The 16,413-nt window shown below is 39.4% G+C and overlaps 1 protein-coding gene across 1 annotated transcript; it reads left to right on the forward strand.

The window, feature by feature from the left end:
* Positions 7,299 to 9,325, forward strand: LOC104763047. The gene is made up of 3 exons (XM_010486464.1): positions 7,299 to 7,430; positions 7,592 to 8,801; positions 8,913 to 9,325. The coding sequence occupies exons 1-3, from the start codon at positions 7,299 to 7,301 to the stop codon at positions 9,323 to 9,325; spliced, it is 1,755 nt and encodes a 584-aa protein (XP_010484766.1).

The following is a 16,413-nucleotide window of genomic DNA, read 5'->3' on the forward strand; positions in this document are numbered from 1 at the left end:
CCAAGATGGCTGGATGCGGACTACCTCGTGCTGGCGAGATTTTTGGCCCATGAGAGGCCTAATGACATGACGCTGTTCAAGTTTGTCCATCCAACCGCCGGAGCTGCTCAAATGGTTCTACCTAATGTCATATGCACCAAGGTTCGGCTGGGCGACAACATTGACTTCGCACCACCATTGGAGGAGCAGAGACAGGGAGATAGCTCAGAGGAGTTCGATTTTGAGGAGTATGTATGCTCTCAAAAGCAACCGGTTGGAGTGAGGGAAGCTCACAAGAGGATCGGCTGGCTGAAGAGGATGAACAAGTTCTTGGCGAAGAAAGTAAAAGATCTTACCGGTTCGGTGAAGACAATGGGAGGTCAAATCAAGGAGTTGCAAGATAAGGCAAGCTGTGCCTCAGCTCCTACCTCGGCACAAGCACCAACTTAGATGGGCAGAAGCAGACCGCTAGGAGGAACTCAAGGACTGCCACCTCCAGAAACTTACAAAGCATCATCATACGAGCCCCAAGCCGAGGAGAACATCACCCGACCTGAGGCATCGCGGAGAAGCCATTCTGATGCTTATGCAACGCCCAACCCGATGGGATACACAATGAACTATTCGATGCACCCATTGAGCACCCAATCGGGTGAGTACACAGGGATCTTCCCTCCACCTTACCAGATGCCATTCACGACGCCATACACGATGCACCCTGCGAGTGGATACACGGGTGATCATTCTGGACCTTTTCCACAATTTCCGTCGTACTACCCGATGCCCTACCCGATGAACTACGCGATCCCACCCTCGATCAACACCTCAGATGCTGGTCCGAGTAAGTCGTCAGTGCGCATTTCTGAGCTCTCTGACGAGCAAACACCGGCACCTGCTGAAGCCGGAGATGACCCAGGCTACACGTTGGCGAGTATGGAGGCTGTTGCAACCTCCTTCTTCACCAACCCATGAGGTACCACTTTCATCCGATCTTTGTATATAACATTGCATTTAGTTTAATTCATTTTGTGTGATTCTTGGATTCTTTTTCAACCTTTTATTTACACATGGACTGTGTAATTTAAGTTTGGGGAAGGGTCCTAGAATGTATTTAACATTGTGTTTTATTTTCTTATTTTTATTATTTCAAATTTTTGCATGCTAGTTTTATTCATTTGAGTCTGCATTGCATCTATGTGCATTAAAACCCAAAAAAAAATTGAAAAATTTTAAGAAAAAGAAAAGAAAAGAGTGTTCATGTAGTTGCATTTGCATATTAGGATTGAGTCTAGTTTGTTTCATATAGGATTGTCGCATATGCATATTAGGAACAATGATTAAAACCACCTTGTTTAAAATCAAACCTTAGGATTGAAGCTATAGCCCTTAGTCACAGTTCATTGTTGCTAGATCAATCTTTGGAAAAAAATGAAAAATCTTTGCTTAGACCCTTTGTGTCGATTGAATGCTTCCTCCACTTGCTTGAACATTAGAACATCTCTATATTATTGGATTTAATTTGAACTTTAATTGTCTTGCTTATGGAATTTGAATACTTGCTCATGGTAACTCTAAACTCGGGTTAGCACTCCACTTTTTACCAATCTTTTCGTTTAACCCGATTCGTTTGTCCTACCCATAAACCCAAACCTTTCTTTCAATCCTTGTTGTGAATTGTTGAGTGAGGCCTCTTTCATTGTGCTATAGGTTGTGAAACCTTGAGAGTATTGAGAACGACAAAGAACTGCCTCTTGATTTAGCTAAGTTAGAATTTGAACTAGCTAATAGATTCGGTTTTGAAGGTTAGGTGGTTAGAATGTTTATTTGGGGTTGGGTTGTGGAATAAAAAAAAAGGAAGAAGAAAAAGTCCCTAAGGTTAGAATCAATTAGCTCTAAGTCTCTAAGAAAACAAAAAAAAAGAGAGAGAGAGCTAGAAGTTTAAAGTTTAAAACTCTAAACCTTAGGGAGTAAAAAAAGAGAGTTAAAATCAAAGATGTGGGTAGTTTAATTTCTAGGGGATTTAAATAAATAAAAAAATGAAAATGAGAGTGAATGAGANAAGGACTAGCAAGATTTATGTTTGGGGGTCTGATAACTCTCTAATTTACATGTTTTTAGCATCCTTTTNGAGTTAAGCTTTGTATGCCCAAATTGTTCTCAGTCTCAGATAGTTTTCACAACTGTCTAGCATTCCATCTTTTGAGAGAAAACCACCCAAAGAATTTGTTTGAAACCACCTTACTAAAAAGCCTTACCCTTGAAACCGATTGAGCTTGATTCACCTTCCATTTGCAAGAATTCGCCAAACACTTAATTGAATGTGAAAGAGATGTTCCTTATCTTTAGTTGGAGGTTGAGCTAGATCGATACATGGTAATAAGCATAGAAAAATATTTGTAATTATGTTGATTGATCTTAGCACCATTAAACTATCTTTAAGGACTATAGCTTGAATCTTTCGGTTAGCATCTTAAGGTTATGAGTCCCCACTTTCAAACCGTACCCTCTTACTACCTTGCTAAAGGACTAGCAAGATTTATGTTTGGGGGTCTGATAACTCTCTAATTTACATGTTTTTAGCATCCTTTTTTGTCCATATTTTGCATTGTTCATACCTCTAACTTAACATTTTTAGGTCATTTACTGTAGGAATTCACTTTTAGAGCATTTAGGGTATTGAATTTCTGCATTTGCATATTTTGGATGAAAACAGGTGCTAAAGAGCCAAAAATGGGGAAAAACAAGGACAACTGGAGCATGTACCCGAAGGAGCCATCGAGCTGCAAGAACAAGTCCGAACCCCAACACGATCGAGGAGGATCCAAGAGCATGAAGAGCAACCCGAAGATCCACCCGAGGAGTAACCCGACTTCACCCTCGTCTACCCCATCGAGTAGATCATCAGGCAGGTCTGGGAAGCTAGGTCAAATGGGTTTCCATATATAAACCCCCTCTTCCCCTAGCTTGCAAAGGACCACGATGCAGACCCTCAAACCAGAGATCGTGAGCTTCTGTGAGAGGACTGAGCGGCTCAACATTTTTCTTCTTGCTTTGCATTTTTATTTTGTTGTTTTCTTAGATTTCTATCTTTTACTTTCTCTACTCTACTCTATCTTTTAATACAATGTCATTTTCATTCATTTTGATTGCTTTGTTATTCGCTTCTATGTCCGAGTAGTGTAGTAAAGTTTCTAGAGATGGAATAGATGATTTTGTGTTCTTGATCGGTTAGGATGCTTTAGTTGATTGTAAATGAGTATTAGTTTTCCTTCTAGATTGGTGCTCTTAATGCTGTCAACAGACCGAAAGGTTGAGATTAGATCTAGGGCGTTTACAAATGCTACAGGCCGAAAGGAGTAGATAAAATGCTTGATTTAGCCAATGCTAGAGGTTTACTTAACTCTGAGTAACAAAATTAGATGAGTTTAAGTCTACTGACAATAATGAATCGTTCTTAATGCCTGCTTGTTCATATTGCTAGTGCGACAGTGTGGTAATGTGTTCAAGGTTGATTGTTGCTAGTGCGAAAGTGTGGTGACAAGGTCTTAGAGGTTCATTGTCTAGGAAATAATTGCTTGAGGCATGTAAGGCATCCGTACTGGTCTAGAACACTTAGGATTCGATTACCCCCATCCTTAGGAACTTTCGTATTTTATTTATTTGCATTTCTTTCACTTACTCGACTACTTACCCGATCAGTTACACGATAACCTGTATCGAGTCATACCTCGAGCTGTTCATATCTCACTTGCATACTCGATCACCCCACTCGATCCTGTACTCGATTGCTTGCATCGAGTGCTTAGGTCGTGTGGTTTACTTGTTTATATTCTTTTACTTTGTTTATTTTAGGAATCGTTAGAACCAAAACCCTAATTGCTTGGCTTGACTTGCATTGTTCTGATCATATCCTTCCTGCTAGCAATACACAACCATTTGGATTGATAACCCTTTGTACTACAACTGCATAGGGGATTGGTACCCTGGGTGAAAACCTGCATATCACCACCCTAATCCAACACACACATCCTCAGCAAATCCACCAGCGTCTAGATCATCCTCTCTGACTGTCCATCTGTTTGGGGATGATAAGCTGTACTCATATGCACCTTAATGCCCATCTCTACCTGAAACGCTCTCTCCAAAACACCGAAGTGAACTTAGAATCCTTATCAGACATAATACTCGTTGGCACCCCATGCAACCTGACTATCTCCTTCACATACTTCTTAGCCAAGACCATTGCTCAATCAGTCTTCTTAATGGCCAGAAAATGTGCTGACTTAGTCAACCGATCCAAAATGACCCAAATAGCATCAAACGTCCTGGACACTGGCAAACCCACCACGAAGTCCATAGTAATCATATCCCACTTCCAATCCGTAATGGGAAGACTCTTCAGTAACCCTCCTGGAACCTGATGTTCTGTCTTCACTAGCTGACAACATATCGCACCTCGCGACCCAACTAGCCACATCCTCTTTCTTCCCGACCCAGTGATAGTTCCTCTTGAGATCACGGTACATCTTAGTCACTCAATGAATAGAGAGCATGCTCGCATGAGCCTCTCTCAGGATCTCCTGCCTCAAATCCTCATCCTTAGGCACACAAATCCGCCCATGCACTAAAATAGTACCATTAGCCGATACCTGATACTCTGAAGCAACATCCTTAGAGCCATTCACCAGCCCCAAATCCTTCTCCTGAGCCAAACGCACTCTGCTAAACAGATCCGCTCTATCATCTGCAACCAAACCCAACGACTCCTGAGAAACCGCACACAAGCTCAAAGCACTGATCTCTCTTACCAGAGACTCCATATCCTGCTCCTGAGCCGAAGCTGCCCGCTTCTGACTCAAGGAATCTGCAACCAAGTTAGCCTTACCAGGGTGATAGGCTATCTCCAAATCATAATCTGCCACTAGCTCCATCCACCGCCTCTGCCTCAAATTCAGCTCGGGGTGAGTGAATATGTACTTCAGGCTCTTATGATCTGTAAACACCTGTACCTTTGCACCATAGAGATAAGATCTCCCAATCTTCAAGGCAAAAACTACAGCAGCCATCTCTAAGTCATGAGTAGGATAGTTGTCCTCATGCTTCCGCAACTGCCGCGAAGCGTAGGAAATTACCTTCCCATCCTGCATCAACACACACCCCAAACCAACTCTAGATGCATCTGTATAAACCACATAGGGTTCTCCCTGCTCAGGCAAAGCCAACACTGGCGTATTAGTCAACATCTCCTTAAGGCTTGCAAAGCCTTCCTCACACTCCTGTGACCAAACAAAAGAAACATCCTTCCGTGTCAACTTAGTCATTGATAACATCAATATTTTACCCATTTTAGCTATAGTTTTAGTATGCATTTAGGAAGAGTTTAGTATGATTTCAAGGCTTTATTGTCTATTATCAAGTATTTTAGGTTTCAAGAAGGTTTTACAGGTTTTATAGCGAAAAGGAACAAAAGGCAAGGAAAATACGTTTTAGGAAAGATTCAGAGCTTTACAGTACGGGAAACGTTTGAAGAACTTCAAGAACTCACATTTTCGACTTACTTGGTGTCTATGGAAAGCTGGAAGAGTCATCTTTCACCTTGAAGTAGAATCAAGTCAATCCATTCAATCATCAGGAAGTTATGCCCGATTTACCGAGACGTGTTACAAACCGACGTAAGGAGAACCATCAAGCCAATGGGCTTTTATTAAAAGCCTGACCAGCAACCACCACGGCGGCCCAGTCCAAGTCTTCACCACATTCTAGAAGCTTCCTACGCCGCCCCTTGCTATGCACTTAACAAGAGAAGACATTTCTACCCTTACAAAACCCTAAACCTAGACAAAACCCTATAAATACTCTTCTAAACCCTAGGGTTTAGGGTGTGCAATCATTGGAGCAGCCAAGAGACACGACCAGAGGACCAGCCATCGACCAGAAGCTCTCTCTCTCTCTCGTCCCTCTCTTTGAAGCTTTGAGATCCACCAACTCTTTCTATTCTATTCGCTTTGTACTTTGTTTCAAAAGGAAGAAGATTCTACAACTTTGTTTGACAATCATTGAAGTAATATCTAAATCCTTTCTCTCTATTTATTCTTTTATGTTTATGAGTTTATTAAACCTTGCTTTGATGATTCCCTTAAACATGCTAGAGTAATTTTCTAGTTGGGTTTAAAGGGATAATCAAAGGGGGGGGGGGAGAGAGATGATCTTGGTTTAGGTGGCAATTTTTAGGGTTTGTTAGATTTATAATTCTGTTTATTCTATGCTTTAATTCTAAGTCTTTACTTAATGCTTTAAGTTAGCCTCATGAACTAACTATGATCTAAAGTGTGTGTGCTTTGCCAAAAGTTTGCATGTGTGCTTGACCTAGCTTAGATGTATGGGGAGACATAGGAAGCACATACCCCTTACCTATGGAATTCCATGGATTAGAATCGAACCTGTTTTAAATGCTTTGATTTATGCGTCGTTGCCTGCCACAGTTGAGTGACGGGGTGTAGAGATCTTAGATGGTTAGCTTGAGAAATTTAAGTTAGCGGTTCATAAGTGTTTCGTAGTCCGAGTTTTAGATAAACAAACTAACCCTAAACTTTCCTAGATAGATAGATCATTGAACCCCTGCGATTTCCCTTGATGCCCAACGCTTGTTTTATTATTCTTACTTGCATTTTATTTCCGTTTATTTGCTTGCTACAACCGTGACACCCAAAACCCCCATTTTATTTAGTCATAGCCTTACTTACTTTGATTGGATTCCGTTAAACAACAACTCTCTCTCTGTGGGATCGATCCTTAAATACTACTACCGATTAGCTGTGCTCTTGCAGCCATTGTGTGGTCTTTTTGAGGTAAAAGATTGAACTGATAAAAACCACGCACATCAAGCTTTTTGGCGCCGTTGCTGGGGAGAGATTGTTTGTTTACAAGAGTCTAGGAACTAGAGTAACGTCTAGGACACCTTGCTTTTTAATTTTTGTTTTTGTTTTTCATTGTTTCAGGAGACCTTGAGGATGAACCTCGAAGCTCTCCCAGGAGATTTTGAGAATCTCACTATTGCTGAACTCATGTCAAGCTACTGAGCCACGGACGGAGACTCATCCTGTCCGCAAGCCCACTCGCTGCAAGGTTCACGCATTGGTCACTCCCGACCAACCATTGTACCATCACTTAGGCGACCTTGTCGTAGTTCTTTCACTCGACCATCTGGAGGCCGAGCACCTATGGGACCAGCTTACTGCCCAGTTTCCCACTCTTACACGCCGTACCAGACGGACGTACCATGCTTCGGGACGGACCATTACCTTGATCCGTAAGAAGTCATGCAAGTCGATGTCAATGAAAACTTTTTCTACGACAATCGAAAACCAATCACATCAAGGAGCTCTTGCAATGAAGACAAGCTCATGAAGATGATGAATGAACTTATATCAAGTCAAGAGGAGGCTGATAAAGTTCTAAATTCTAAGTTGGATAAGATGAGCATTGAGTTTGGAGCTATATTCGAGATTATCACCAAGGACTTACACGCTTGGAGGAACAAATAAATTGTCAACAATCAGGTTTTAAACCATATGGAGTATATTGATGATGACAAAACGAAGATTATCAATAGGGCTACACCATCGACACCATCGAGAGCCGCCTAGAGTGGAAAGTAGAAGCCCTACTTAACAAATCCGGTGAATGCAATAATTGGTGTGATGATAAACTATATCAACCTGCTGATGCTGAAGAAGAACATGGAGCCTCACTTGACTACCCAATCGATCCTAACAAGTCCAAGGAGTGTACTAGAGAAGAGTATTATCAAGCCGATGAAGGAGATGCTTATTTTGAAACAAAATCCATGGAGAACCAATATGAAGATTTGCCAAGAGAGAATGATGAGTCCTATGATCTAACATCTACTAAAGAAGATGGAGAAGAAGATCTCAAAGACTTCTACTGTTGCATGACATATCAGTTCCCTAATGAAGAAGTTCCCGAAAACTACAATTTTCGACAACACCAACAACAAGAAGAAGCTATCTACCAAGGTAACCCTAGAACCCGACCATCTCCAGCACCATATGATGTTTATGAAGATTGGGGACCTGTCCCAAGTCACCGTCCATCACGTTTTCAAAGGCCTTATCCAAGGAGGCCTGATACCAATTTAAACTGCCCCTATCCACGCCGAGAGCCTTATTTAATTCGATTCTCTCACCAAGTCTATCAAGACAATTTTCATATGTCTACTCAACAAAGAGCTGAAGAAGAGAAGATGCTAAACCTAATAAGTCAATTAGCTGATCTGCAAGATGAGACTATGAAGATGCTGCATGAGAAGCTTGACAAAATCGATTTTGATCTTTCAAGAAAGATGGATGACATTGTTGTTAGAGTTAGAAGCATAGATGATCAAAGATCTAAAGATGCTGAAGCCTTGGAGAGAAGACTCCATTGTCTTGAAGAACAACAAGAGAGACATCTCAAGAGTGCTCAAGACAATGCTATAAACATTAGAGACTTGGCAAATGAAGTCACCAGCTTAACAAAGGACCATGAGTCCACGTTTGGAGTTTTATTCAACAAGGATTTTGACACAAGTAGGCGTGTGCAGAAGCTTGAGAACCGAGCCTATGAAGCTGAGAGCAAGATTTTTGGTCTTGAGTTTGAACAAAACCGTTTTGGAGAAGCTATGTCCGAAAAGTTTACATTCACCAAGGAGAACCATAAGCTGCTTAAGGAGATTGAATCGGAAATAAAGGAGAAGAACCAAGATCTTGCTGATAAGATTGAGGATCTAACCTCACGTGTTGCTGGACACAAGGAAGAAGAAGGTCGATTCGATGGGGAAGAAGAAGAGGAAAAGGAAATCCTACTCGAAAAAGGAAAACATTCATGTTTCCTTTTAGAAAAAGGAAAATTTTCTTTTACTTCAACACAAGAAGATTTGGTAGGGAACAAGCAACAAGGTTCCATGGAGGTCAAAACCTTGAACCCCAACCCACACGAGACCAATCAACAAAGAGAAGCAAGCTTAGGAGCCAAAGAACTTGAAGTAGAAGCCGTGGGAGACAAGTTACAAAGTTTCAGCCCCAACTCACGTAAGCACTCTCGAGGAGAAGGAGAAGCAAACCTTACCAAGGATTGTTTTTCTATTACCACACTCTATGCTCCACCACCACGAGACCTAGAAGGTCTAGGTAAGGGAGAACCGGAGCTGCCAACCGTAAATGGTATTGCCGAAACAACTCGGAGGTGTAGAGAAGAAGATTATGCTAAGGAGCCACCTGATGCCTACATTGGAGAAAGACCCAAGAGAGCTTGTCTAAGGACAACCCACTTTCCTCACCCTGCTTGAGAAAGCAAGCTAACGTCGAGCCAACGACGTTAAACAAGAGCGCTTCTTGGGAGGCAACCCATGTCTAGTAAGTTTTTATTTTTAGGATTTCTTTTCTTTTACTATTGATATTTTTGCATTTTAGTTTCAGGTTATAAAAAAAAACACAAAAAAAAAACAGAAAAGCCAAAAAGAAGGAAGAAGAAGGACCATGGATTGGCAATGCACACTATGTCTAGTGGCAATCACCATCTACTGACCTGCTATGTTCAACCTGACCGAAGCAAGCCGAAGGCAACGAATCAATCACAAACCTCATGTGATCGATGCCGAGAGTCCCCACTAGCTGTACGTAGCCGATGCGATGTCCCATGTCCCATGTACAACGTCCAACGTTAGCTGCTAATGTTTGTGACCGTACCATTTGATGTTGTCCACGACCGTTCACCCGTGTGCCCCGAGACACTTCCGAACCACCACCATCCTACCACCGACCATCACCATTCTTTTACTTAGGTATGTTTTAGTTATTTTTATTTTCTCATTATTATTGATGGTTTTAGGTTTTTGTTTCAAGAAGGATGCATTTAGAGATATATCAAACACAATTCGATTGAACTTAGCCTAGTTCAAACTCGATGTCAAGCAACCAAAGGAAGTATAAATGGTTAGTCACCACATTTTCCTTTTTAGCTCCAAATCTTCCTATTTAGCTCCATTAAGCTCCCATCCATGCTAAATCCTATAAAGAGTCAAAAGACTCTAAAAATACCAAAAAGACTATAAATAAGACTTATATCATGGCTAAAAACACCTAAAAACCATGATATATCAACTCCCCTAGACTTAGCCTTTGCTTGCCCTTAAGCAAAACATAAACTTAGACCTGTGAAAGAGGTTTGAAAATGCAGGAACTCATTTTCTTTTTAAAGTAATGCCATGATCATCCAAACCATAATCCATATGCTTAGCAGATAAATCCAAATCGAACCACCATGTACCGTGGAATCTCATTGAAGGCTCGAAGAGGATGTTTTAGGACTCCATGTCACACACAATTGACTAACTCACATAATCAATCAAAGCATGCAATCCCAACATCAACAACAAAAACCTAGTGAACCCAAACCTAGAACCGTAAGGGCTCTGATATCAAACTGAAACGACCTGACCTTTTTTTTAATTAATAAATAATAAATAAATAAATATAATATAATAATAAACATCTAAGCTAGTGGTCCCATACCCACTAGCCACCTAACCACGATCACATCAAACAGCGGAAATAATAAAACCAATAAATAACCAATAAACCAATAACCAATATCAAATAAACTGTAATAATTCCAAAACCATAAACTAAAGATCCAATCAACATAAACCAGAAAACCAACAATCCTAAACAACATTCAAGGACTCAACTCTAGCAATCTAACAAAATCCAGACAACAACCAAGCGAGCAACTATAACATCCTCGTCTTCATTGCCATTATCCCACGGTCACACTTTGCCTCTACCTGCACCACAAACACAATGAGATGCGTGAGTATTACCAGAAATACCCAGTGAGGCGATCCTCCCAGCTACGAGCTATACACACAAGAAAATCAAGAGTACAACTCCAAATAAAATATAACAAACCAACCATTAAACAGAACAACCAACAACACTTTCACCACACCTACACATCATCACACAAAACAAGTCATACAACCCAATCGCTTAGATAAGCTCATGGTCACGCACTCACCTTAACAAGTGATTCACGAAAATAACAACAACCAAATGAGAGGCTCTATAATATCCAAGAACAACCAAACTCGCTCCTACAACCAATCACAACAATAAACAAACATTGAAAACAAACTCCCAGAAAAATCAGAAAAGAACAACCTCACAAGTGAAACCACGAAATCAAAATGAACCGTTAACTTTCTAATCCCTCCGGTGACAAGCAAGGTCTATACGTCCCACAAAATTTCAGCACGATCAGAGCTCAGATGAAACCGCAGTCGGTCCCAAAACACCCGCTGGTCTCAATCCGTGACTGAGACAAAACGCCCCATGGAACTGCCAATATCTCCTAGAATATTAACTTCGACTCACTTCTGTAAAAAGGAGAGTGTACGAAAATCTCTTAGCTACAACCCTACCAAAAATTAATACCTTTCGAAACGTTTTGAGTAATCGGATCTTCCTTCTCCCAAACTCTGATAGTTCTGAGAAAACAGTTCTGTTTCTCTCATTACTCTAAAGAAAAAGCTTCATCTCCTTCTCTTCCTTCTTTACACTAAACAACCAAGAGTTCTCTCCCTTTCTCTCCCTCTCTCTCTCATCACAATGTCGACAATAGCAAAAACAGGAGAGGAGGCGTGACTTTGAGAAAGAGATTAGGGGGTTTTGGTTTAATGAAACCAAAATTAATTAAAATCCACTCTTTTGGTTTACTCAACATATCTCAAATTCTATTCCCGAAACACGGATGTTACAGTAGGGAGCAGTAGTTAGATGTATAATACCATTTTCTTGACAAAAGTCATTAAATGGCCCATCATACTCGCCTCCTCTATCACTTCTTACTACCTTGATAGTTTTCGAGAGTTGATTTTCAACTTCGGTTTTATATTCTTTGAATTTCTCCAAGACTTCGTCTATACTATGTATCAAATAAACGTAGCAATATTTTGTACAATCATCTATGAAAGTAACAAAATACATTTTAACGCCTCTAGATTGTACGTATTTTAAATTGCACAAATCTGTGTGTATTCATTCTAGAGGTTCGGTTGCTCTTTCAACACCAGGTGATGGTGTTTATGTGAGTTTCGCTTGAACGCAAACTTCACATTTTTCTTTGCTTATTTTGCATTTTGGGATTAGGTTCAAATTAATTAAACTTTGCATAGATTTATAATTCACATGTCCTAACCGTTCATGCCATAAAGTAGAAGACTCAACCAAATAAGCAACTCTATTTTTATTCATGGAATTGTTTGAAACAGAAGTAGAAGCTACATCATTTTTCTTAAGGAATGTTGCAACACCCAGTTTAACAAGTCCTCCCTTAACAAAACCTTTGCCAATAAAGACACCATTCTTCCTCAAAGTCATCTGATCGGACGCGAGGTTAGCAGCAAAGCCATGCTTGCTCAATAGGGTCCCAGAGACCAGATTCTTCCTCATGTCTGGAACATGCTTCACGTTGTGGAGCGTGACAGCCATACCTGAAGTCATCTTCAAGACCACCTTTCTGGTCCCAACGATCTTGGAGTGAGACACATTGCCCATCATCAGACTAGACTTGGATTTCTGATAAGTGCTCAACATGTCTCTGTGAAAGCAGATGTGGGTAGTGGCTCTAGTGTCTTACCACCGCTCCCTTGGGTTTTCATTGTTCATCACCACATTTGCTTCTGTGACGACCACACACAAGTCTTCTTCACTCAAATTGGCTTGATTTTTACCCTTGTCTTTGCTGCGACATTCAGCGGTTTTGTGACCTTTCTTGCCACAATGTCTGCACTTTCCAGCAAACTTCTTAGCCCCGCCTTGCTTCTTGAAGAACGTGGAGGACTGAGGTGTCGTCTTACCTGGAACAGCCTTTTTTGGTGAAGCTCCTTTGTTTCCATAGACAACCTTAGCTTTCCCTTTTCTTCTATACTCAGCCATATTTGCATTCTCATTAGTGACGGACACAGCGTTGCCACGTTCAGTTGATTGGTTTTGAAGCCTTGAGATTAGGTTGAGCAAGGTGATTGGCTTCTGCTTGTGATCGAGATAGTGCTTGAAGTCGCTCCAACTTGGAGGTAGCTTCTCGATGAAGCAATTCACTGTGAATGTCTCACATATGTTCATTCCTTCATCAGCTATCGGTCGTGCCAGCACTTGAAGATCATGTACCTGGTCCATTATGGGCCGAGAATCCACCATCTGGTAGTTGAGAAACTCTCTTGTGGCGAGTTTTCCTGAGCCTACATTGTAGACTTTGTACTTTGTTTCTAGAAGATTCCAGAGAACTTTGGAGGTTAGTGCTTTGTTAAACACCTTGAACAGCTTTTCCTCCATGTGCACAAGGATGGCGCCTTTGCACAAGTAGTCCGAGTGATGCAATGCTTGAACGCTTGCCAACGCATGCACGTCGTTGTTTGGGTGAGAAACCTCTGCAGGTTGAGTGTACTCAAGAAGAAGTACATATTTTGTTGCCACGATTCAAAGTTTGTTCCAGCAAACTTGTTGGGCGTCACTGCAGAGCTCGGGATGCTTGGTTTCAGCTTAGTCGGAAGGATAGGAGCAGGTGGTGGACCATTCCCGGGTTGGGTTGTCGACTCACGATGTTCCTCGGCATCTCCGTTGTTGTTGTTTTCAACACCGTTAGTCATCTGTTCATAAAAGATAGAAATATGTCAATATTTATTTGAATAAATATAATTATTAAGAGTTAGCAAATAATTAAGTAATTAAATAATTAAATTAATTTAATTTGCTAAAATTAAAAATTTCTCTAGATAGCGTTATAATAACGTTCACAGAATTAAACGTCCACAAATTCGCTAAAATAAGCTATTGTAGAAAACGTTTTTGGATTGCTCAGATTTGTTTGATAAAACTGTGTCACGAAACTACCGTATGGCCTTGGCGGAAACTGATTTAAAAAATCTCGAGAATCTTGTAGTGAAGCGTTTTGCGAAACACACCCGAAGGCCTTCACATAAACATTCAAAAATCGATTACAATATGGAAAAAAGGTTGATTGTTTGCTACCAAATATGAAAACTTTAGCATATATTTACTATATATTTTTTCTTTAAAGTTTAGCTTATTCCAGTTCTTTAAATTTAGATTTTTAATTTTTTTTTATTGTTGTAATTATTTTATAATTATTGTATGATATTAAATTCTGATTGAAAATATATCAATGTTGCAAAAAATCGTATTCTGAATTTAAAATAAAATTAACTGACCTATATTTTAGGGAATAGTTTTAATATGTTAATTTCATAATCACGCATTTAATCTTCAAATCACAGAATCAAATATAGTTTGTTACCTTAATAATAGTTTTAAAAATTTGTTAGGATACTTTAATAAGGAAATTAGAATCCAATATAGGATCTTAATTATTTGGACTTGCCATAACTACTCGAAGTCGAATTTTTTTTTATAAAATTGAATTTCATATTTATTTCTCATAAGTTTAGCAATTCAAAACTGTATTTTACCCTGATTGGTCGGAAATATAATCCTATAAAAATACGACTTTTTAAAAAAAATCTTTACTATTAATTGGAGAGTAAACTTAGAAAAAAAGAAAAAAAAGAAAAAAAAAATAATTTCATGAAATACTCTTTTTGAGAAAACGTGTGCAGAACAAAAATACAAAAAGGACAAATCAGAAACTTAATATATACTAAACGTGCGGATCTGTTTGTTAGCCAACATGTCTAAGTTCGGATCATGTGTTATTCGGATATGGAACCGATATACACTGATCCAAACAGATTCCAAAACTGCAAAACAATTTAAACCAAAAGATTATTAATATACACATATAAGGAAATCATAACCGTATTAGTATCCCTAACTATTGGCTGAGAGCATTAACCGCAAATCATTCATACCAGATAGTGCATTTGTAAAAAACTAACCATATATTAATTTGATTTAAACCGAAAAACTATTAATATAAAGAAAAACAAAACTAAATCAGTATCCCTAACTATTAGCTAGGAGCATTAATCAGATTCATACCAAATAATTAGTTTGGATGGTATTATTTGAATTATTGAATATATTAAACAATTAGGCATATTAAGAAATTCCAAAGTACATTGAAATTAGGGTCTGTATCACTCACAATTTACCAAAAACTATCAAAACCCAATATCTCCAGAACCAAAACTTATTCTCAATACAGATTTCTTTTTAAAATAAAAAGTGAAGCATATTTTTGTGTTTTGTTGTTGCTCATGTTTTCTTTCTTCCGTAGTTTGGTTTTGTTTCCAAGAGAGATCACAAGCAAACACTCAAACTAATGGTGTTGGGTCAGATTCTCTTTTGGGAATATTTTCCAGTTCGAAATTGGACCCGCGGTTGAATAAATATCAGTCTTGTGACTGATATTGGGAAACATAATTCTTTGGTTGGATTTGTTTTAGTACCCACGGTTAACACTTTGGTTAGATGTTAAAGTCTTTAAGACAAAGAAACAAAAAAATTTGGTTGGATTGTTTTAGTATTGATAACTCTCTAATTTGCATGTTTTAAGCATCCTTTTTTGTCCATATTTTGCATTGTTTATACCCTAACCTCAACATTTTTAGGTCATTTACTGTAGAAATTCACATTTAGGCCATTTAGGGTGTTGCATTCTTGCATTTGCATATTTTGGATGAAAACAGGTGATTTAGCGCCTATAATGGGGAGAAACAAGGTCAAATCCGAGCATGTACCCGAAGGAGCTATTGAGCAGGAAGAACAGTCCGAACACCAACCCGATCGAAGAGGATCCAAGAGCAAGAAGAACAATCCGAAGACCTATCCGAAGGGCAACCCGTGCTCATCCTCGAGCAGACCCTCGAGCAGGACTGAGAATCTAGGGTTAATGGGTTTCCATATATAAACCCCCTCTTTTTCCTCTCGCCCTAGCACGCCGCATACACTCAACCAGAGAGAGAGAGCTTCTGAGAGAGATCTAGAGCCACTCAAACTCTTTTCTATCTTTGTTAGGATTTATTTTGCATCTTTTTGCTATACTTTAAGGTTTCTACTTTATACTCTTCTCTTCTACTTCATATTTTAATACAATGCAATTTTCGTTTATCTATGCTTTTATGTTTTCTGCAATGAATTTCGAGTAGTGAAACAAAGTTTCTAGGGATGGGATAGACGATTTTGTGTTCTTGATCAGTTATGATGTCTTAGCTTGATTGTTTATGTTTTATAAATTCCCTTCTAGATTGGTGTTCTTAATGCTATCAACAAACCGAGAGGGTGAGATTAGATCTAGGGTGTTTTACCATCGAGAGGTGTAGATGAAATGCTTGAATCAATCAATGCTAGAGATTTACTCACTTAGCCTAAGAGATTAGATGAGTAAGGGGTTTATTGA

This window comes from Camelina sativa, chromosome 18 (assembly GCF_000633955.1).
Source record: "Camelina sativa cultivar DH55 chromosome 18, Cs, whole genome shotgun sequence".
NCBI classification, from domain to species: Eukaryota; Viridiplantae; Streptophyta; class Magnoliopsida; order Brassicales; family Brassicaceae; genus Camelina; species Camelina sativa.

Excerpts from the sequence above, each read along its gene's own strand:
- LOC104763047 (XM_010486464.1), top strand. The coding sequence starts at position 7,299 with ATGCAAGTCGATGTCAATGAAAACTTTTTCTACGACAATCGAAAACCA. Across the intron at positions 7,431-7,591 it reads GTCAAGAGGAGGCTGATAAA|GGCTACACCATCGACACCAT; the intron begins GTTCTAAATTCT and ends GATTATCAATAG. Across the intron at positions 8,802-8,912 it reads TGGACACAAGGAAGAAGAAG|ATTTGGTAGGGAACAAGCAA; the intron begins GTCGATTCGATG and ends CAACACAAGAAG.